The sequence below is a fragment of the Delphinapterus leucas genome, chromosome 18 (assembly GCF_059928025.1).
Source record: "Delphinapterus leucas isolate spDelLeu-1000000601 "Yukka" chromosome 18, BTC_Dleu_Yukka2, whole genome shotgun sequence".
Taxonomy (NCBI): Eukaryota; Metazoa; Chordata; class Mammalia; order Artiodactyla; family Monodontidae; genus Delphinapterus; species Delphinapterus leucas.
In genome coordinates this window covers 78,167,001-78,190,896 of record NC_143146.1, presented here as the reverse complement: position 1 = coordinate 78,190,896, position 23,896 = coordinate 78,167,001, and the positions used below count along the sequence as shown (strand labels likewise).

Here is a 23,896-nt window from a genome sequence, read left to right as displayed (position 1 = left end):
TTGTGTCACAGCTGAGGGGCCCTAAACTTTGGAAACCTCAGTTTTTTATGATGAACTGCAGGCCAGCACGATGCTCAGACATCATCCCTAATATGCCAGAGAGCATAACTCGCCTTTTGCACTGGAGGGAGACAACATCTCAGTCTTCCAAAACTCACTAATTACACTGGTGTCTTTAGACGCCTCCCCGCCAATTTATCTTGAAAATTTAAGACAAACTTTAATGATGTGAACCGGTTATTAACTTCATTCCTCGTTCTCTTGCTTAGCGTCACTCAGGCTGGGTGCCGGCTTTGGCGCCTCTCGGGCCGCCCTCGACGTGTCCAGGGCAGGAGCACAGGACAGGACAGGACCACGAGGTGCGCGGGGCCGCGCGGGCGGCCTGGGCTCTAGCCGGGACCGGGGAGAACCGCGGGGGGGGGTCCAGACAGCCAGCTGCCTGCCCGGACGCGCTTCCAGGGCTCACAGCTAGTGCGGCGGCCACCAAAGCTATTCACAGCAACCAGCACCACCCGCCGGTGATCTGCCTTCCGGATGATTTCATCAGGATCTAGGAAACGTGGGCTTCCCCCAAGTTCCTGTCCCACGCACCGCCCGCCAGGACCGCCCCGCACGCACCGCCCGCCAGGACCGCCTCCGCGGGGCCCCTCGGCTCCAGCTCCCTCGCCGGGGCCGGCCCCGCCCCTCTCCGCTCAGGCCCCTCCCCGCCCTCCAGGCTCGGCCCCGCCCACCTGTCTCGCCCCCGCCCCCTCGCGGAGCACTGTGGGAGCGGCTTCCTTGGATCCGCGCGTGGCAACGCCCCGGCTGCGCAGCTCTCCGCCGAGTTCCGGAAAGGCCGCGCCAACCCCGCAGCCCTCGCGGTCTCCCTGCTCCCCTCGCCGCGAGGTAGGAGAGGGCCCCGGGCGGTGCGGGTGCCCGCCGCCCTCCGGGGGGGCTGTGGGGGATCGCGGGGGCTCTGCTCCTCCCCCGCCGCCGGCCCGTGCGCCCCCGCCCGCAGCCCGCGCGCGGCCCTTGAGCCCCTGACCCATCGTTCGTGACGGGAAGCGCAGAAATCCCCGGGAAGGCTCGGCGGGTGAGGGAGGCACGAGCTCGGGCCCCGTCTCGCGGAGGTGGGCATTCCCGGACCGGAGTCAGTCCGCTCCACTGGGCGGCCGGGCTGTCCGGTGCGGCCCCCGGGGGGCGGGAGGGCGCCGGTGGGGACGGGGGCGGGGCCCCGGGGAGGCGGGGTGGGGGGCGCTTCCCGCGCTCAGTCCAGACGGCGGGAGCCCGGGAGCTGCCTTGGCAGCAGAACCCGGGAAACCCGGGCTGTGGCGGACCTCCGCCGCCTTAGCTGTTCCCTGGGTGCTTCAGCTTTCCCCACCGCACCCTACCCTCCGCGTCGGTCAGCCCGAGTCTCTCTCAGATCTGAACTTCTTTGGTCTGGGGACAGCCCAGAAGAAAGGATCTCCAGTTGTAAAAGTTGCTTGTTGTTCTGAGAGACGTGTAAGCTAAATTGACTTAAATGGGACTTGTAATTAGGTGGTTTCTGTTGAACACAGTGGTCCTCACAGTGTGGTTCCCGGAGCAGCAGCAGGAGCAACGCTTGGGAGCTTGTTAGAAATCCACATTACAAGGGGTGGAGGGGGATGCTGGCGACTCCCACCTGAGACTTGGTGAATCAGAAACCGGTATGGGGGAGTGGCAGTCTGATTTTAACAAGCCCTTGGGTTTCTTTCGTTTTCTCAAAATTACTTTGCCTATCAGTTTAGCATAGATTTGTTTGTTGTTATTTTGGCCGCGCGGCATAGCACGTGGGATCCTATTTCCTGGACCAGGGATCGAACCCAGGTCCCCTGCAGTGGAAGCGTGGAGTCCCAACCACTGGACCGCCAGGGAAGTCCCAGCCCTTGGGTTTCTGACACACGCTGACCTTTGAGAACCACTGGTGTCCCATTACCTGACCTAAAGCTTTTAAGTTAAAATATTTTGTATGTCTTCTACCACTGACAATATTTTGGGGGGCTATTTTGGAATGAACATTTCTATATGATTGACATTTGCTATCATAGTGAATTTTCATCTCCAAAAAGTAATGAGAAATTAACTCAAAAGACCTAAATCTAAGAGCTAAAGCCATAAAACTCTTAGAAGAAAACAGGTGTAAATCTTCTTGACCTTGGATTAGGCAGTGGTTTTTTAGCTGTAACACCCAAAGCACAAACAACCAAAGAAAAACATGTGTGCATCATCAAAATTAAAAGCTTTTGTGCTTCCAAGGACACTGTCAGGAGGTGGAAAGAGTGCACAGAATGGGAGAAAATAGTTTCTAGTCATTTATCTGATAAGGTCTAGTATCAGGAACATATAAGGGATTCTTCTTTTTTGGCTCTGCCAAGCACTGAGTCCTAACCACTGGACCGCCAGAGAATTCCCCATAGTGCAGTAGTTTTGTTTTTTTTTTTTGCGTTACACGGGCCTCTCACTGTTGTGGCCTCTCCCACTGCGGAGCACAGGCTCCGGACGCACAGGCCCAGCGGCCATGGCTCACGGGCCCAGCCGCTCTGCGGCATGTGGGATCCTCCCGGACCGGGGCACGAACCCATGTCCCCCGCATCGGCAGGCGGACCCTCAACCACTGTGCCACCAGGGAAGCCCCAGTGCAGTAGTTTTTTAAAAAAATATTTATTTACTTTTATTTTTTGGCTGCATCGGGTCTTAGTTGTGGCATGCAGCATCTTTAGTTGCGGCGTGCAGGATCTTCGTTGTGGTGCGTGGGATCTCTAGTTGTGGCTTGCGTGCTTCGTAGTTGCAGCACACAGGCTTAGTTGCCCTGCGGCAAAAGGGATATTAGTTCCCTCACCAGGGATTGAACCCAGGTCCCCTGCATTGGAAGGTGGATTCTTAACCACTGGACCACCCGGGAAGTCCTGCAGTAGCTATTCATAATGGTCAAAAGTGGAAACAATCCAAATGTCCATTATGAGACAAAATGTTGTATATCCTTATGATGGAATATTATTCAGCCATAAAAAGGAATAAAGTACTGATACATGCTATACCGTCGATGACCCTTGAAAAAATGCTAAGTGAAAGAAGCCAGACACAAAATGCCACATATTGGATGATTCCTTTTTTATGGAATGTCCAGAATCGGCAAATCCTCTGAGACAGGAGGAGGGAGAAATGGAGAGTGACTGCTAAAGGGCCCCAGGGTTCTTCATGGGGCGATGAAATGTTCTGGAATTGGATAGTGGTGATGGCCGCACAACCTTGTGGATATACTAAAAATCACTGAATGGTACTTAAAGGGTAAATTCTATGGTATGTGAATTATATCAAAAGATTAATTTTATTATTAAAGTAATGTTAAAATTTTATGAGTGGCCATATATATCTGGCATTTTACTGAGCAATAAGATTAAGCTGAAATTTTTGTAGGAATTTACTGATGCACTTAATATTGTACAGGCTTTAAAGATAATATGTATTTTGAGATACACAAAGTAATTCGGTACTACATTTCTTGGGTAACTGGACAGCCCCCTTCCCAAATTGCCAAAAATATTGACTCAATTTGAATGAGTGGTCTTCTGGGAGTTTGTCCCCAGTTCTCTGATAATTACCACATTTACAGTAGACGTGCACAATAATTACGTTTCTCCCATGCTTCTGTTTTACTTTGCTTTGACATCTGTTTCATCTTGTTTTGTACTTTTTTCACATTTTATTATGAAAATTTACTCTGCAAATCTACAGCAAATTTTAAAGAATTTTTCAGTGAACATCATACCTGCTACATAGATTCTACCATTAACATTTTTCTGTACTTGCTTTATCACATCGATCCTTTTATCCATCTTATTTTTACACATTTCAAACTAAATTACAGATACTAAGTTTGCCCTTAAATAGTTGAGTGTGTATATTAATTATAGTTCAATATTTGTTTATAGTCTTTTCTTTCAAGAAAAAATTTACAAACAGTAAAAAGCAGAAATCTCAAGTATGCATTTACTGAGTTTTCGCAAATGCATACGTCTGTGTAATCAAATCACCTGTCAAGATATAGAACATTTATCACTTCAGAAAATTCTGTCATGCCCTTTTCCATTCAGTCCCTACCCCCCACCTCTAAGAAGCAACTAGTGTTCTGATTGTTTTCTGCCATAGTTTTGCCTGTTCTAGGACTTGAAGCATACATTAGGTACTGTTATGTGTGAGGCTTCTTCTACTCAGCATAACTGAGACTTTTATGTATTGTTATAAATGTCATCAGTGCACTGGTTTTTATTGCTGAGTAGTACTTCATTGCATTAAATATGCCACCTTTTGCTTATCCATTCTATTGATGGGTATGGTCTGTTGCCAATTTTTGGATATTGTGAATAAAGCTCCTGTAAATACACTTAAACAAATCTTTTTATAGACATATATTTTCATTTCTCTTGGATAAATACTTTGGAGTGGAATTGCTGGGTCATAAGAGATACATGTTAATTTTATGAGACTGCCAGATTTTTTCCTAAAATTGTACCATTTTATACTACCACTAAACAACATATGAGTATTCCGATTGCTCCATATGCTTGCTGACATTTTGTGTTGTTGGTCTCTTTAATTTAGCCCTGTGGTAGGTGTTCAGTGATTTCTGCCTTGCATTATAATTGACTGTTACATACCTTTCTTCACTTGATACTAAGCTCCTTGAAAATCAGTACAATCAGCTGTGTCTATCACTGTCCTTTTAATGTAGTGGGTGTGGAATAAATGTGAAACAAGTGCAATGAATGAATGTTTTGACACCTAGTTTCTTTTTTTTTAAAATTAATTTACTTTTGGCTGCGTTGGGTCTTCCTTGCTGCACGCGGGGTTTCTCTAGTTGCAGTGAGCGGGGGCTACTCTTCCTTGCGGTGTGCGGGCTTCTCATTGCGGTGGCTTCTCTTGTTGCGGACCACAGGCTCTAGGTGCGTGGGCTTCAGTAGTTGTGGCTCGTGGGCTCAGTAGTTGTGGCTCGTGGGCTCTAGAGCACAGGCTCAGTAGTTGTGGCGCACGAGCTTAGTTGCTCTGAGGCATGTGGGATCTTCCCGGACCAGGGATCGAACCCGGGTCCCCTGCATTGGCAGGCGGATCCTTAACCACTGTGCTACCAGGGAAGCCCTGTTTCTATATCTCGCCTATTGTCAGTAATGATGCAATGAACGTAGTGGTGCAAATACCTTTTTGAGTTAGTGTTTTCATTTTCTTCAGATAAATACCCGGAAGTGGAATTGCTGGATCATACAGTAACTTTATTTTTAATTTTTTAGGAACCTGCATACTGTTTTCCACAGTGACTACACCAGCTTACATTCCCACCAACAGTACATGAGGGTTCCGTTTTCTCAACATCCTCACCAGTGCTTATCTCTAGTCTTTATTTTTCTGGCTGCAACACACGGCTCATGTCATCTTAATTCCCTGACCAGGGAATCAAACCTGGGCCCTCTGCAGTGAGAGCATGGAGTCCTAACCACTGGACTGCCAAGGAATGACCATCTCTAGTCTTATTTATTTATTTAGGCTGTGTTGGGTCTTCTTTTTTTTTTTTTTTTTTAAAATTTATTTTTTATTTTTGGCTGTGTTGGGTCTTCGTTGCCACACTTGGGCTTTCTCTAGTTGCGGAGAGCAGCGGCTACTCTTCATTGCAGTGCACGGGCTATAGGCACACGGGCTTCAGTAGTTGTGGCTCGTGGGCTCTAGAGCGCAGGCTCAGTAGTTGTGGCGCACGGGCTTAGTTGCTCTGGGGCACGTGGGATCTTCCCGGACTAGGGATTGAACCCGTGTCCCTTGCATTGGCAGGCGGATTCTTAACCACTGCACCACCAGGGAAGTCCCAGTCTTTTTTATAATAACCATTCTAACTCGTGTGAGCTGAAATCTCTTTTGATTTCATTTCCCTGATGATAGGTGATGTTGAGAATCTTTTCATGTACATATTGGCCATCTGTATGTCTTATTTGGAAAAATGTCTACTTAGGTCCTCTGCCCTTTTTTTTTTTTAAGTAACTTTTTTTGACATTTAAAAAAAGTTTTATTTAGTTGGCTGTGTTGGGTCTTCATTGCTGCACACAGGCTTTCTCTAGTTGCAGCGAGTGGGGGCTACTCTTCATCGTGGTGAGTGGGCTTCTCATTGCGGTGACTTCTCTTGTTGCAGAGCATGGGCTCCAGGCGTGCGGGCTTCAGTAGTTGTGGCACACGGGCTCAGTAGTTGTGGCTCGTGGCCTCTAGAGAGCAGGCTCAGTAATTGTGGCACATGAGCTTAGTTGCTCTGAGGCATGTGGGATCTTCCTGGACCAGGGATCGAACCCGTGTCCCCTGCATTGGCAGGCGGATTCTTAACCACTGTGCCACCAGGGAGGTCCCCTATGTCCGCTTTTTAATCAAGTTTTCATTGTTGTTGTTGAGTTGCATTAGTTCTTTATATATTTTGGATATTAACCCCTCATCAGATATATGATTTGCAGATATTCAGCAGGTTGCCTTTTCATTTTGCTGATGGTTTCATTTGCTGTGCAGAAGCTTTTAAGTTTGATATAGTCCCACTTATCTATTTTTAGTTTTGTTGCCATTGCTTTTGGTGTTAGACCCAAAAAAGATATCACCAAAACCGATGTCAAGGCACTTACTGTCTGTGTTTACTTCTAGGAGTTTTATGGTTTCAGGTCCTTAATCCATTTTGAGTTGATTTTTGTTTATGGTGTAAGGTAGGGGCCCAGATTTGTTTTTTGCATGTGGCCGTCCAGTTTTCCCAGCACCATTTATTGAAGAGACTGTCCGTTCCTCATTGTATATTCTTGGCTCCTTTGTCATAAATCAGTTGACCATATATGTATGGGTTTTTTGGGGTCTCTCTGTTCTGTTCCATTGACCTTTGTGTCTGTTTTGATATCTAGTTTTAAGAATTTGAAATGAAAAAAAGTTTAAGCCATAAACACATGTAGAGATAAATTTGACCAGAAAGGTTGTTAAATAGGTATACTTTATTTCAATTAACAATTATTTCTTATTCGAAGAATATATTTACAGCAGTGATTTTTCATAGGTACAAATGATGGAAAATGTACACCTGGCCCCAGAGACAGATGAAGATGATCTTTATTCTGGTTATAATGACTACAATCCAACCTATGATACTGAGGTAAAAAAAAAAAAAATTTTTTTTTTTTTTTTTTTTTTACATTGGTCTTTGCTAACCAGCTGGTTCATGAAAATTTTGGATTTGAGGGTTCTGCTTTATCATGCTTTAGATTAAGTAAGTTGATTAAAAGCCTAGAAAAGTGCTATTACTGAAGACTGTACTTTCTACCAATAGTAGTAATTGCAGCATAAAGATGTGAAAAAGTCTATGGGAAAGAATTAGGATCAATTATATACTTGTATTCTTCTGTACTAATTATCTGAATATGTAAGTTACAAGACTTAGATCACTTGAAGTACCTAAAATCAGTTTTTTTTAATGCTCTAAATTTGAAATGTCATGTAGTTATTTTTCTTCTTTGAATTAAATTATACAAGTATTTTATAGAAAAATTAGAGAATGGAAATAAATATAAAGAAAAATTAAAATCATAGAAACTGTCTATGAAACCACCCAGAAGAGATAAACATTAACTTACAGTGCTTAACGCTAAATGTTTCCCTATGCACATATGTATGTGTATATGTATACTGTATCTCTGTATGTTTTTGGATAAAATGGTATCATACTGTGTGTACTGTTTCGTAACCTGCTTTTTCCCTTTTATGAATATTCGCTTATGTCAACAAACCTATATCTGCTTAATATTTAGTAGTATAGTAATTACAGGATGAAATTGTTACTAAGACAAATACTTGAATATCTTAAATCTGTTTACATTATTGTGAGAGTTATAGTTTCCAAATTGTAAAAGACAAAAACTAAAGAAAACTCTTTATAAAGTTATCTTTAATTAGCGTGTGAAAAAAAGTAAGGATGAAGGATGTGGGCGTTAATTTACTTGCTAGTATTTAAGAATCAAATATTAGCATTTAGAGGACTTTAAACTAATTTAGGAAATCTCATTCTAGAGTTTTTCATATGGCTTTCAGTCATTTTTGAATTGTTTTTTCCTCTGGAGAAAAATGTTTGCCTGTGAATTTGAGACCTAGAGAGAAAGCAAGAAAAGAAAATAGAAATCATTCACTTACTCTATATGAAATAAAAATCTAGGAGAAAAAGAAATCTAGGAGATACTGTTCATCATAGAAAATTTGAAAAATACATAAGATTGGAGAAAAAAATAAAATGACATGAATACTATTACCTGAAGAACACCTGTATTAGATATATCACCCGATGTTTTGCTGTATTCCCTTGTCTTTTAATATATTCAGGTTCTTCCGTCCCTGTATACAAACACTTATACATATACGGATATGATTACATAGACTAGTTTTTAAAAATTTGTATTAAAGCATGGGCATTTTCCTAAGCTAGTATAAATTATGAAAACCATTGACTCTCTCCCTTTCTCCCAGTCGTAAAAGTTATATGTATAAAAAAAAAAAAATGTGCTCATTGTTGAAAAACAAAATTACCCATAATTTACCCAGCAGTCAGAAATGAGTACGGTTAACATTTTGTTGCTTTGTCTTTCGTTCATGCATACACATACAATTTTCTTTTAGCATGTTTGGAATTGAACTAATGTTTACTTTTCTGTTTGCTTATTTACATTTGGCTACATCATAAACAAAGTTTCATGGTACTAAAAATTTAAATATAATTTTAATGGCTGCTTAATACCGACTATATACAGTTGATTATTTTCTGACTATAGGATAATTATTTATAGTTTTCTGCCCCTATTAATAACAATAGCACAATGAGCAACTTTATGCATAAATAATTTTCTCTATTGTGATCAAACATTTCCTTGGGTAGAGTCCCACAAGTGGAATTAATGTATCATCATGATCATTCTTAGAAACATCAGAGAAACTTCCTAACTCTTCAGGTCATCACAGTGTGGCTTCATTATTTAACTTGAAGCAAATATTCAGAATATCATACACAAAAATAAATCACACAGTAAAATAAAAAATTTGGTTTACCCATGGTTTTCTTTTATTTTAATTAATTGGTGTAAATTAATATATAACTGAATTACTTGAAACAGTTGCTAAGGTGTTCATAGATTATGCAAATTGTTAATCAAATCATGAACAAAGAAAAAAATGACAAAAATTGTGTTGATTTGGTATTTGTAATTGGAGAATTTGTTGACAGTTTTTAGTTTGTCATTGAGACTTCACTGAGCTGATTAATCAAATTTTACTAATAATTTAGGAATATTGGAAGGCTTTTCCTAAAAGATGTGCCAAGGTAGTATAATTATTTCAAAGGCAGCCCGTGGCTTTGTACTTCGTGTGAAAGTTGCCTGGTTTCTATGGCTGAGACTTGTGTACTTACTTCATTTTATGTAGTTGATATGGAAGATTATGAAGATTATTTGAAGTAAAATTAAAGAAGAATCCTTGTACATAATCACATTTAAAGTACATTGTATTAGCATTTTGGTTATACAAACGTTTTACTTTAATTGTCTCCAAGGTTTTAAAAGCTAATTGACATCGACTCCATTTTTTGTGTATTGTTTGTGTTTGTTTTTTAATAATCAGCAAGTATGTTTCTGTGGGAAGTAGATTGCAGCAAATCGGAGGTGAGTGTGAGAACTGAGCACAGGTGTATGGAGGGCTAGAGCCGAACCTGTGCTGCTGAAGAGACAGGGGACAAAGGCTGCGTAGACTGGCAGTTGGAGAGGCTTGGTGCTTTTGAGAGAGGCTACAATGGCATTTTGTCCAGGAAACTCGGAAACACTGGTATCTTGCACTTGACTAATGTTACTTTCCTCCGATTCCTCAGAGAGAATGTGAGCATAGGTCAGGAATCAGCAAAGCATAGTAACGTTTTATTTCAACGGAGGCTTTGGTTCCAAGTGGCATCACAGGTTGGACCCGCTGGAGCCTAGGCTGGCTCTAGTCTGAATCTCAGACTTTACCTCTCCCGTGAGATGAAAAGCCATTTTCACTTGGGCAAGCAGAGATGAAACCAGAGCAAGTGTTTGCCCCATTTCTGGGAGAGAATACAGCCTTTTTCTGTCCTAAGGTTTTCTCAGGTAAGGCCATGGTCCAGAATATGGAAGAAGAGAGGGGAGGGAGAGAGGGAAAAGGGATGGGGGTGATTCTCTGTTCCTACTGCTCCAACTTCTTGGAAAAGAGAGACAGTAGAAAGGCCATATCCTTGCAGACTTGATCTTTTAACCACATGTGTTGATAGCACCCATTTGAACAGTAGCCAGTGAAATGGCCTTAAACTTGACTGACATTGTCATTACTCCTCTCCCTGAGGGGGGAAGGGGCTTTGGTATTTTGTACAGTGTGAGGGGGATTTGAGGACGGGAGTCCTTGAGCCCTACCTGGATGTCAGCAGATGGAGGACGATGGATTATAGAGGATCATGAACACCAAGCAGTCGAGGTTAAACATTTAAAAAATTGTCACTTCATGTTGGATGTGAAATTTGCCTTTTTGTTTTAGGAATTGGAGAATGACACAGCTTTTCAGCAAGCTGTGAAAACTAGTCACGGCAGAAGACCTCCAGTAAGTGAATTTTTTTTATTGTGGTAAAAAACACATACTTTACCATCTTAACTGTTCTTAAATGTACACGTTGGTAGTGTTAAATTAATTCCCATTGTTGTGAAACAGATCCCTGGAACTCTCTGTCTTCCCAAACTGAAACTCTGTCCCCATTAAACAACAACCCCCATCTCCCTCCGCCAGCCCCTGACCCCCACCCTTCTACTGTGTTTATGAATTTGACTATTCTGGGTACCACATAAAAGTGGAATCAGACGGTTTTTGTCCTTTTGTGACTGGCTTATTTCATGTAGCATAATGTCCTCAAGGTTCATCCACGGTATAGCCTGTGTCAGGATCTCCTCCCTTTTTAAGGCTGAATAACATTCCATTGTATGGATGGACCACATTTTGTTCCATGGACACTTGGGTTGCTTCCACCTCTTGGCCGTTGTGAATAGTGCTGCTACGAACATGAGTGTGCAAATATCTTGAGACCCTGTTTTCAATTCTTTGGATATGTACCCAGAAGTGGGATTGCTGGATCATATGGTAGTTCTATGTTTAATTATTGGGGGAACCTCCATTACTGTTTTCCATAGTGGTTACACCATTTTACAATCCCACCAACAGTGCACAAGGGTTCCAGTTTCTCTACAGCTTCACTAACACTTGTTATTTTCTATTCTTTTGATAGTAGCAATTTTAATGGGTATGAGGTGATTCTCATTGTGGTTTTGATTTGCATTTCTCTGATAATTAGTGATGTTGACTGTCTTTTCTTATGCTCTTTGGCCATTTGTATATCATCTTTGAAGAAATGTCTTCAAGTATTTTGCCAATTTTTTAACTGGGTTATTTGATTTTTTTGTTGTTGAGTTGTAGGAATTCTTTATTGGGTATATGCTTTGCAGGTATTTTCTCCCGTTCTATAGGTTGCTTTTTTAAAATTCTGTTGATCGGGTTCTTTGATGCACAGAAGTTTTTATATTTGATGTAGTCCCATTGGTCTGTTTTTGCTTTTGTTGCCTGTGCTTTTTGGTGTCATAGCTGAGAAATCATTACTAAGTCCAATGCCATGAAATTTTCCCCTATGTTTTTTTTCTAGGAGTTTTATAGTTTTAGGTCTTTTTACGTTTGGGCCTTTAATCCATTTTGAGTTCATTTTTGTATGTGATACAAGATTAAGGGTCTGATTTCATTCTTTTGTGTGGATATCCAGTTTTCCCAGCACCATTTGGGAGAGACTGACCTTTCCACATTGTATGGTCTTGGCACCCTTGTTTAAGATCATTTGACCAATTTTTTAAAATTAATTTATTTAAAACATTATTTTATTTTATTTTTATTTATTTATTTATTTGGCTGTGTTGGGTCTTTGTTGCTGCACACGGGCTTTCTCTAGTTGCGGCGAGCGGGAGCTACTCTTCGTTGCAGCGTGCGGGCTTCTCATTGCGGTGGCTTCTCTTGTTGCGGAGCACGGGCTCTAGGCGCGCGGGCTTCAGTAGTTGTGGCATGTGGGCTCAGTAGTTGTGGCTCGCGGGCTCTAGAGCGCAGGCTCAGTAGTTGTGGCTCGTGGGCTCAGTTGCTCCGCGGTTGTGGGATCTTCCTGGACCAGGGCTCAAACCCGTGTCCCCTGCGTTGGCAGACAGATTCTTAACCACTGTGCCACCGGGGAAGCCCCTGTCCTCACTTCTGACACCAGTTGCAAAACCACCTTCAGCGTCGGTCGTTTTCTGAAAGGACTCGCAGAACTCGCTGAAAGCTGGTATGCTTACGGTTTATTACAGGGGAAGGATACAGGTTAAATCTGCCCAGAGAAGAGAGACACGGGGCACAGTCTGGGAGGGTCCAAACATGGGGCTTCTGGTCATCCTTTCCCTGTGGAGCCCTGGGTAGCATTAACCTCCCAGCCGCTCTGAGTGGTGACGGTGCTTGGGAGGATTGCCAGCAAGGAAGCCCTCCCACCACTCTGGTGTCCAGAGTTTTCATGGAGCTCCATCACATACTGTCCTTATGGCTGCCCGTTAGTCTCCAGCCCCTCCTGGAGGTTCAGGCTCATAAGTCTGAAGTTTAGACTGTCTGGTGGCCAAAGCCCCCAGGCAAACAGGGGTGTGTCATACAGGACATTCCAGGGGCCTGCAGATCTCCTCCCAGTAGCAAAGGGCAAAGCCAGACCTCTCTTTGGGTGAAGTCAATTCTTGACTACACATTCCACAAGCTATATTTTAATTTTAAGTTTACCTTCATTATGGAAAGAAAATTGTAGGCTAAGTTCTTGCGCTTGGCTAATGACAAGGCCATAAGCTTTCTGAGGAGGCAGACCGTCATATTGTTCTCTCTTTGCCTGCTGTGGGTCCTCCACAGATCTTTATCACGTGACTTAGTAAATAAGCAAACATTGTCTTCAGTTTAGGGATTCTGGGTGTCAGACAGGTGGTAATGTCTCCAGGCTGGTCCTTCATCATATTTAGAAATGACTTCAGAGATCCTCACGTTATGATGAGGAAAACAAGCCTGGGGAGGGGAGGTCTCACACTTACCTGTAACCAGGACAGAGCTCAGGTCTCCAGCCGCCTTGAATGATATTTTCATCACACCTTACATACTGTATTAAATGGGAAAAATTTATGCAACTGTTATATGAAAGGGACTGGGCTCACTTAAGAGGGATAAAATTCCAGCTAGCTCTAGAGGAACTTAAGGAGGAGAATAAAATGGACAGAAATAGAAATTACAAGGCATAATGTATTATGTGTTGTAAAAAGAGTATAAATTGCTATGGGACCACAAAGATAAGTTCTTTATCACTAGTTGGGACAATCAGAAGAGGCTGCTTAGAAGATAGATTTACAGTTGAATATTTAAGGATGTGCACAGTTCAGATTGCCCTTGAGATCTGTGAGGAAAGGCACTGTGGGTGAGGGTGCAAGGTGAAGAAAGAAAGAGGTAACGTAGGATCCAGTCCACTTAAGAGATCAGTCCAGTGCCAAAAATAAAACCCAGAAGAACAGATCTAGTCATTAGTGAGTAGTTAAAAAGAAAAATGGTCTCTTTCCTTCAATTTGTTCTCACAGAAAAATATTGCTGAGACCCACATCCTTCCTTTTCATGTTTTTCCAAGGCCTGTTATCTGTCAATTAGGTCAAGTTTGTTAATGGTTTTGTTCAAATTTTCTATATTTTTACTAATTTTTTTTTTGTGGAGAGGAACTACAGTTCTATTAATGAGAAAAACGGTCAAATCTTACACTGTGATTGTGGTTTTCTTTCTTTTTCTTAGGTTTTTGATTTATGTATTTGGAGTAAAGACATTTAGAATTGTTATATTTTTGTGTTAAATTGACCCTTTTATTGTTATAAAATGTCCTGTCTCTAGTAATGCTGTTTGTCTGTTTTGTCAAATACTAGTATATTGCTAGAGCTACTCAGGCTCTCTTTTGTCTAGTGTTTACATTGTATGTCTTTCCCATCTTTTTACTTCCAGCATTCTCATATCTATATATTTAAGATGCATTTATTAGCAGCATGAATAGAGCTCTGGGTTTTTTGTTTTTGTTTTAATATTGTCAGATAATCTTCTTCTTTTAGTCTATTTACGTTTAATGAAATTACTGATTTGGTTTAAATTTGTTGCCTTAGTATTTGCTGTTTGTTTTTTCCTGCCTTTTTTGTTTCATTTTCTCTCCTTTCTTCTTTTTTTTTTTTTTTTGCGGTACGCGGGCCTCTCACCGCCGTGGCCTCTCCCGTTGCGGAGCACAGGCTCCGGACTCGCAGGCTCAGCAGCCATGGCTCACGGGCCCAGCCGCTCCGCGGCATGTGGGATCTTCCCAGACCAGGGCACGAACCCGCGTTCCCTGCATCGGCAGGCGGACTCTCAACCACTGCGCCACCAGGGAAGCCCTCTTATCTTCTTTTGTTTATTTTTTATTATTCCATTTCTCCCTCTGTTATCTTGGGAGCTTACATTCTTTAGCCGTTTTTTAGTGTTTTTGTAAAGATTACAATACTCATCTTTAACTTATCAAAGTCTAGTATAATTTAGTATTTTACTACTTTCTGGACAATGCCAGAATTTTATGTTATTTTCAGTTTTCAGTTCTAGAATTTCCATTTATCCATTTTTTATAGTTTTTAGTTCTCTACTGAAATTGTCATCTTGTCTTTTAATTCGCTGAACATATCGACCATAGTTGTGTTAAAGCCTGTGTCTGATGTTTCCATCGCATGTTTCCCCTTCTGCCTGTCTTTCCATTTATTTCTCTTGGTTTTGGTTAGGTAGTCTTGCTCCTATGTGTCTGGTTGTTTTAGATTGAATGCCAGGCATTGTAAATGAAAATTTTTAGACATAATATACGGCTGTATGTCTCTGCTGTCTAGTGTGATAACCACTAGCCACGTGTGACTATTTAAATCATTTAAAAGTAAGTAAAATTTTAAAATCCAGATCCTATTGCCTGAGCCACACTTCAAATGCTCAACAGCCACATGTGGGTAGTGGCTGCCTTATCAGGACAGATACCTTTTACTGGAGAGAATTTACTTTTGCTTATGGCCTCAGAGATGCAAGGAACCCTGAATCACCTCAAGCCAATTGAGTTTGAGATGATTCTAAATTGGGCTCAGGTCTTACAAGGGCTGGTGTCCTTCTGATTTCCCTTCCAGTCTGAGTGTAGCCTTTGGAGATTAGTCAAGTCTGAATACTGGAGGATTCCCAGGGCTGCCACCTCAGCAGGCCCAGCTCCAGGGTTTATGTCTTCAGTCCTGTCTTCTGTGAAAAGCTCTGTTCACCCTTGCGGCCTGGCCTTCAGCATTAACAGACACCGCTGGGAGAAGAGCAGCCCAGATGCAGCTCAGCCCTCAGTCTTCCCTTCTGTTCCTCAGCTTGAGGCCTTGTAATTCCTCATGGCCTTGATGGTTCTCTAATGTATCCAAACTGATTTTTTGCAAAAAAAAATATTTTTGTCCCCAGCCGCCTTAGTAGTTCTTAGAGGGAGAGATATTTAAAACAGTGGTCCGTCAAGCCAGAAGCAGAGCTCCTCTAAAAATGATGTTTTAATCAAATACTTAAACAAAGATGCCCAACAGCTAACCTGTTTAGCGCACTTTTTCACCTCTGTGGTCCTGTTTGATTCCAGTTACAACTTTGTGATCAGCATACTTTGTATCTTTATTTCAGAGATGAGAACATTTAGGTTCAAAGAGATAAAATAAACAAGCAAGTAGAGGGAGAGCTGAGATTCAACCCCAGATTCCCTGAGATCCTCTGTCTGTTGTTAGACCCAGCGGTCTGGCAGTGATAATCACACAAAATGAATGGTAGGCGTGACCGTGAAGACTCATCTGTCTTATTGGCCCCTCAAGTCATGCTAAAGTCCCTTTTCTTCTTTAAAATGAGTTCCAGAATAGGTCTCCTTCCTGATACTTAAAATACTTGAGCTCTTTAATATTTAGAATAATTTAAAAGAAATTATTCTAAACATTATATAAATATTTCTCTATTGATGAGCCTATATTTTCTATTTCTTTTCCAGTTTTCTATTATATAACTTAATCTGAATTCTATTAACTATGTTTTTTTTCCTCCCCAAGATAACTGCTAAAATACCAAGCACAGCAGTTGCTAGACCTGTAGCTACTGGATGTGGGGTAGGTTTTCTTAAGCTGAAGATATGAAGATGCATTTTCTCATACATAAGTTCAGTTTAGGCAGTTAGTTCTACATAAGTTTGGCTACCTTTCAGCCCATGACCTGGATATATTTTCCATTTTGGTTAGTGATGAACATTATATATTGTTGATTAATAGCTTTGAATATTCTAGTCATTTTGGTTTTAAATATAACAGAAAATATTTTATTGTCTTTTCCTACCTGTAAACCTCGTGTTTGTTGATTGACTTCTTTTCATTTTCTATATAATATAACCAAGTGTCATGTGTATTCCATTCGTATATCTTATGTGAGGTTAGATGTTATTTAAATATAATGTTTATAATTTTTAAAAACTTACTAATTAATACATGAAAAAATAAAATTTAAGAAAAACTTCAGAGGCATATAATTGGGTCTTGCTTTTATTTGAGATCGTTGGAGGAAAGATGCTATATTAAAATCCATAAAAGAAAATCTTTTAAATCTTGCCCAAAGTACCTACAATTTGGATATTTTAGCTTATGTGAAATAATAAAGGAATGGGAGAAAAATGGAGGAATGAGGTGAAATAGTGTTTCCTAGTCTTTATGATAATATTTCTTAGGGGTCATAAAAATGGTTTTAGAACCTAGAGGTCCCGGGCACTTGCCTTCCAAGTGTCCCTTCCTGTGAATGAAGAAAGTGGCCTTATACGTTATATAACAGTGTGTCATGTGACGCATACGTTTATTAATCAACCAAAGCAGGTATCACTCATAAATTTGGTTTTTGGTGATGTTTCAGAATAGGAGACAGCAAGCTTTCCTGTGAAGGGCCCTGTGGTTTAGGCTCTTCGGAACCCAGCTCAGCATTTTCAGAGAGGCAGCCACAGACGATGAACAGGCAAATGGACTGCGGCTGTGTCCCAGTACAAAGGCTGAGGGTTATAGTTTGCCAATGCCTGTTTTAGAGTTTTATTGTTTGATCCTATATCCTCGGGAGATAAATGGAAAAAAATTATGTTTAGGTTTACTTGCCAATAGGATGAAGGAAAAAGAGTTACAAAGAAAACTTTTATACTTTGGTTTATAAAATTAAATGTAGGCATTTTTTGGAATCGTTTTAACTTAGTTTTTTGTTTACTAGTCCAAGACATCCCTGGCATCGTCAATGGGAAGACCAATGACAGGGGCTATTCAGGTATCTCCGTTGTGTGGGTGTTCATTTTGGGCCTTTCCTGTGACTTAGAATATTATTACCAACGTTTTTTTAAGTTGTTACTTATATAGTGACCCTGGTTCTTTAAACTGTGGGCTAAAGTTTGGACCGTTTGAAATCTTTGGTGGCAAAGTCTCTTTATTTACTTTATTTACAGGTTTATTTACTCAGGTCTCAAATGAAATCCCACTGGGAATGGACATAGGCCTGATAGTTTGCTTGTAGGATGTACTCTGGGACCCGCTTTTTCTTTGCTGTCATTTACAGCAGTTTCTGTGGTTTCTCTCTTAGGCATATAGGAGACCAACCAAAAGTAGGGGAGTAGCCAGCTACTAAGCTGCGTAAGGTACTATCTAAAAATCCTTAATAGTGCTTTTCTTTTCAAACTGGGAGTAAGTCCAGTTAGACAAGGAATCAGAATTTGACAGAGGAAAGGTGAAGTGCAGACAGGCCGGCACATGAGGAGGTGGGAGCACGGAGCAAGCCGGCAGGGGACGAAACCAGTGTTACACGCTAGGCTGTATTACAACGTGTGTCGTGCAGCTCTGCAAGTAAGAGGCAGGTCTTATTTAAGAATGCTCTTTAAATGATGCTTGTTCTCCTAAGGATGGAGTTACTAGACCCATGACAGCAGTGAGAGCAGCTGGTTTTACCAAAGCAGCTTTGAGAGGTTTGTTCTATTTCAGCTATTAATTTTTTTCAGATCTTTAAATTTTTAAAATGTTTTTGTATGTGTAAATATATTACCATATCTAACATGCCATTGATTATTTTAGGTACCATTAAGAAAGGAAAGGGGTGATGAAAATGTTCTGCATCCCAGTTGAGGTGGTAGTTACACTGGCATGTAATCTGTCAAAATATACCGAGTTCTACATCTAAAATTTGTATGTGAGTTAGAGCTAAAGAATTAAAGGTGAAAATAGTATTTAAATATATGATAAGTTAAATAATAATTTTTAAATAAAATTGTTATGACAAAAATTAATGATTATTATACCAGTAATGGAAAATTAAAAGGCTAATACCAGGTTATTACTCACATGATTGGCCATTTAGAGTTCATAATAGGGATAGATTACTATGGGGGAGAAATAAATACTGAGAGATATTTATTTTTGTTTTTACATGGTAACACACAGTTTTATTTACTTGTTTTTATGTATGTTAAAAATCTTACCAGTTTCTTAATATGCAAAATATTTATGTAAGCATAAAAAATGTCCATTCCATTTAATAAATAGGTAAATTAAATAGCATGTGCGCGGTTTCATATCCGTTCAGTTGTGCTGGATTGAGCACTAAACGTGAACTCTTGACTGTGTCTCAGGCTCTGCGTTCGACCCCCTCGGTCAGTCGCGGGGCCCTGCACCGCCCCTGGAGGCCAGGAACGAAGACAGGTATGCAAGTCCTGTGCTGCTCTGCTGTGGTTGGTTGCATGTTCTTAACTTTTACTTCTCAAATACATAATCCTTACGTATTTGAAAAGTTCATGTCAGCAGAATAGTAACCAAAGCATCATCCCTGGTTCTCGGAACTAGCAAAAGAATCAAGTCTCAGAAAAGCAGCCCTGTGTATTCCATGCAGTTTTACTGTAATATTGACTCGAAGATATGTCTGATTTTTATACGTGCCAGTATTGATTCTCTTGAAGGCCAAATGTTGCTGTACGTGTAATAAGATATTCTTATTTTAAAAGGATATTTCAAAGAAAAAAATTAAGAAAATGTATGTTAGTTTGTCATATTGATATTGAGAAATATAATTTTTTATAGAATTAACTTAGTTTTGTGCCATTGACTAGAGAGTAGCTAAAAAGCTATGGTGTAAACTCAGCTGTGTACATTTACTGATATCTAAGCAACATTAGATTTTACAAATAGTGATAGCAGCCAGCATATACCTAGTGCTCTCTGTGCGATCACTGCGTGCCCTGCACTGTGCACGAGCTTCCCTGAGCTCTTGTGTCATCAGTTCAGGGGGAGGGAAGCACGGAGAGCTCGCTGGGTCAGGCTAGTACACGGCAGGACTGAGACTTGAACCCAGGCGGTCTACTTCCAGGGCTCATGTGTTTTTTTGTTGTTGTTGTTGGTTTTTTTTTTTTTGCGGTCCGCGGGCCTCTCACTGTTGTGGCCTCTCCCATTGCGGAGCACAGGCTCCGGACGCGCAGGCTCAGCGGCCATGGCTCACGGGCCCAGCCGCTCCGCGGCATGTGGGATCTTCCCGGACCGGGGCACGAACCCGTGTCCCCTGCATCGGCAGGCGGACTCTCAACCACTGCGCCACCAGGGAAGCCCCAGGGCTCATGTTTTTAAATTGTAATTCTTAAACCTGGTATTTGGGCTATTGTATAAATTACATAATTTCTCTTTTTGACTAATAAGGAACTTCTATAGAAAGTCAGTTTACTTTGTATCCTAGTTAATGACAGCAAGTTTGCTAATAAATACATGTTATCTTACTTAAATATGTCATTTAGGATCCTGTCAGCTGCTAACAGCTGAAAATGTCAGAAAAAACACACACAACAAGAATGTTTTATTATCTCCCATAACAGGAGGTCTGGAGGATGGTTAATTTAACTTCTCAATAACCTCACGCTGCTTCAGCTTCTTTCTGATTCTCTTGGCTCTTCTCAAGAGCCTGCCCATCCTCGTGATTCCAGGAGGGCCATGGGAGTTCAGAACCTTCCTGTAGTTGATAAAACCTAGAGTCAGAAGGTGCTCAGTCTTAGGTCCTCTTTGAAGAGCAGGGATCTTTCCGGGAGACATCTGCCCCAGGCAGACGCGTCTTCATTTCTCATTGGCCAGAAATTCATCACACGTGCCTGATGGAACCAGACATTCGGCAGGAGGGTGAGACTCTCCTGTAGCCTAGCTTTCGTGTTCAGGGACGCAGGGCGGCGGCAGGCTCCTGTGGAGGCGCCCAGCAGTGTCTGCACAGAGTTCATTCTCCTGGCGGCTGGTAGGGATGGGGTAGTGACTTCCACTGTCTTCATAAAATTCTCTTACAGAGTTTTAGCGTTACATTTTTATATTGATATTTTAGGCTTAATTATAACAACCTGTAAGCAACATTTAAAGACATTTATTAGAGTGTTTCAGACAGCTTGAAAATAGAATTCCGTACTTTGAATTCTGAACTTTTTAACCTTTAGAAAGCCACCATCTGTTATTAGAATTTTGCAATCCCTATAAACTAATAAAATATGTTGTCTTAATCCCAGGTTTTACTGAAGAATATGATTTTATAGACAAACCTATACTGTGAAATTTATTCCTGTGTTCTTTTTAAAAGTTCATTTGTAGAGAATTAAGAGAATTGATGTTTACTGTGATATATTTGTAGTAAAAGTTTATTTAGGCAGTAATGTACATTCAGAGTGTTGTGTTTTATTGAAAGAAAGTGGTAGTAAAACAACACTGATGTTGTGTTTGAAACATGGCTGATCTGGGGACACTTCGTTTGCTACTAATGAAGTCAGGGTTTTAAACTTCCTCACCTCGTTAGAAGTCTCTGTGGTGAGTGGGGCTTCCCTGGCGGCCCAGTGGTTAGGACTCGGTGCTTTCACTGCCATGGCCCCGGGTTCGATCCCTGGACGGGGAACTGAGATGCCACAAGCCACACAGCACGGCCAAAAAAAAAAAAAAAAAAAAAAAGTCTCTGTGGTATCTATTTGGTAGTAAATAATTTTTCTCTCTTTTATGGGGTCTTCAGTCTTTCTAACCATAGATAAAGTTTTTCATTTGCCATAGAATCTGCTTTCCTTTGGGGATGGTAATGCAACAGCATGGCCCTAGAGTTACCTTATCATGTGTTTAAATCCTGGCTCTGTTACTTATTAGCTGTATGATCTCAGGCTTAGTACTTAACTTTCTTTCTTTTCTTTCGTTTTTTTTTTTTTTGGCCGTCCTGTGTGTCTTGTGGGATCTCAGTTCCCTGACCAGGGATCGAACCCGTGCCCCTTGAAGTGGAAGCACGGAATCCTAACCACTGGACCGCCAATACTTAACTTTCTAAACTTCAGTTTCCCTGTCAGTGAAATGAGATAATGATAGTACTTGTATCAAATATTCTTGTGAAGATTAAGTGACATAATTAGGGTAAAGCATTTAGCTCAAAATTAAATTACACTTATGCTAAATAAATGTTAGCTATTTTTACTATTATGAATAATTATATAATGTAGTTATTAAAAACAGTGGCACATTTATTCTTTAAGGACACTTATATATTTGTCTTATCTGTGACTTACTTTTAAAGTTTATAAGCACATGATGGACAATGTTAAAAGTAGGTTAAATTTTGTATGTATTATTAGGGGTTGAATGATTCAAAATATACTTACTTTTTTCTTTAACAGTCCAGAAGAAAAGATAAGACAATTAGAGAAGAAAGTAAATGAGTTGGTAGAAGAAAGCTGTATTGCTAACAGTTGTGGAGACTTAAAATTGGTGAGTTCATAAACTGGTAAGATTCAAGATTATGAAGTGTGTGCATATGTATCTTTATGTATGTACCTATCTAAGCACATGTATAGATAAATACTTTCATTTTGTTGTGGACTGGCCTTAGAGTTTTCACTGAAATAATTATTTTGAGAACCTGCAGTTGTAACTCTGCTTCATAAACTCTGAAGTCAAAACAATTGGCTGATTTTGTAATTTTTCACATCGGTCATTTAAGGAGGGGAAAAAATTCCAGTGCATCGGTTGGCTAAATTTTGCAGCCTGGTGGACTGCTGAATTGGACGCACAGCCTGCTGCAGGTGGAGCCCATGACCCACACACAGCACTAAGGGCTGTTTTCTCCTTCAAGGCTGACTGCTCTAAAGTATTTTGTCCTAAGTAAACTGCAAAATCGTGGTTTGCTTCTTGGCAATCCAACTCTGCTGCTTTTTTTTTAATTGAATCTTTTCTCTTAGTTTGCTTTGTTCACATTACTTTGGCCATCATACCACATAAATATAATTTCTGGGACTTAGTTATCAGATCAATGAATACCATTAGAAAGATTCAGTATAAGCTACTTTTTTTTTTTTTTTTTTTTTTGCGGTACATGGGCCTCTCACTGTTGTGGCCCCTCCCACTGCGGAGCACAGGCCCCGGACGCACAGGCCCCGGACGCGCAGGCCCAGCGGCCATGGCTCACGGACCCAGCCGCTCTGCGGCACATGGGATCCTCCCGGACCGGGGCACGAACCCGCGTCCCCTGCATCGGCAGGTGAACTCTCAACCACTGCACCACCAGGGAAGCCCCAGTATAAGCTACTTTTATTGCTCACAGAACCTGTGCTTTTTTATCTAGTTCTAAAAAAAAAATTCCATGTTTAATTAATGTGACTGTGGTCAGTCTCTCAGTGGAAATCGATAAAAGGTTCTTGGCGTCCTGAGTAAGATCTGAGCGAAACTAAGGATCTGTTGTCGTATTGGGTAGCAGTTATCCATGATCCAATACTTGTCTGTATTTTGAGCATCCGAGAAACCAAACAAATCCACCTAAATTCCTACCTCATGAGATTGAATTAAAACACCAAAGATTCAGGAGTTGGGAGGAAAAAGGAAGTAGATAGACATGGTCAGACCGAAAGGGGGTGGGAGGTGAGGTGATGGAGAACCTCGACGTGGGGCAGGTGTGCTCCAGGTCTTAACCCCCATGCTTCCTCTTCTTTCCCAGAGAAGACACTCGGGCTTTCCATGCGGGAGGAAGAGCTCCCGTTTAAACAATAGAAGGGGGGTTTATGGTAGGAGCACACGGGGCATCAGGGAACCCAGGGGTAATGGCAGCCACCCCTGCTTCCCGCAGACACTTCCCAAATGCACCAAATTCCGTGTGAGTGCTCAAAGGAGTTTACACAGTCTACATTTGATTTCAGGCCTTAGAAAAGGCAAAAGATGCAGGAAGAAAAGAGAGAGTCCTGGTGAGACAACGAGAACAAGTTACAAGTCCAGAAAACATCAATTTGGATTTAACTTACTCAGTAAGTATGAAGCACCTGTTGAGTACAGTTGCCTTGGCGAGAATTTATAGATTCCAGAACTCTTTTTTCATTTTTGTTTCTTGTTTTCTCTTGTTCTTTAAGCCTTATTGGACTTAAGGTGCCCAGAATTAGATTAATAATACTCTTTAGTTCATGGGACCACTCTTATCATTGGTATGTAATTTAGTTAGTTAATTAGTCATTTTTAATAATGTAGTAAATACTTGTAAACCTACCAGCCAAGGACTCGTGAAGATTGCTAATATTTGGGTTCTATTCAGTGTGGATACTTTAACGAGATTCATTTTGTTTTGTTTTGAGGTATAATTGGGATACAGTGTTCTGTTAGTTTCAGGTATACAACACGATGACTTGATATTTGTATATATTATGAAATGATCACCACAATAAGTCCAGTTAACATCCGTCACCAAACAGAGAGAGATA

The 23,896-nt window shown here is 41.1% G+C and overlaps 1 protein-coding gene across 9 annotated transcripts in view; it reads left to right on the top strand.

The window, feature by feature from the left end:
- Nucleotides 1–299: 299 nt before the first annotated feature.
- IFT88 (intraflagellar transport 88) overlaps nt 300–23,896 on the top strand; it is a 74,316-nt gene continuing 50,719 nt past the window's right edge. For 2 of the 9 annotated variants that reach the window (XM_089899764.1, XM_089899762.1), the window contains exons 1-9: nt 304–885; nt 7,061–7,156; nt 10,579–10,641; nt 16,212–16,268; nt 17,398–17,451; nt 18,076–18,139; nt 18,800–18,869; nt 21,833–21,923; nt 23,345–23,449. In XM_089899764.1, coding sequence (XP_089755890.1) covers nt 535–885; nt 7,061–7,156; nt 10,579–10,641; nt 16,212–16,268; nt 17,398–17,451; nt 18,076–18,139; nt 18,800–18,869; nt 21,833–21,923; nt 23,345–23,449 — 951 coding nt within the window. In that variant the 5' untranslated portion in view covers nt 304–534. The other 7 variants (XM_089899770.1, XM_089899765.1, XM_089899766.1 and 4 more) reach the window with 7 other exon arrangements.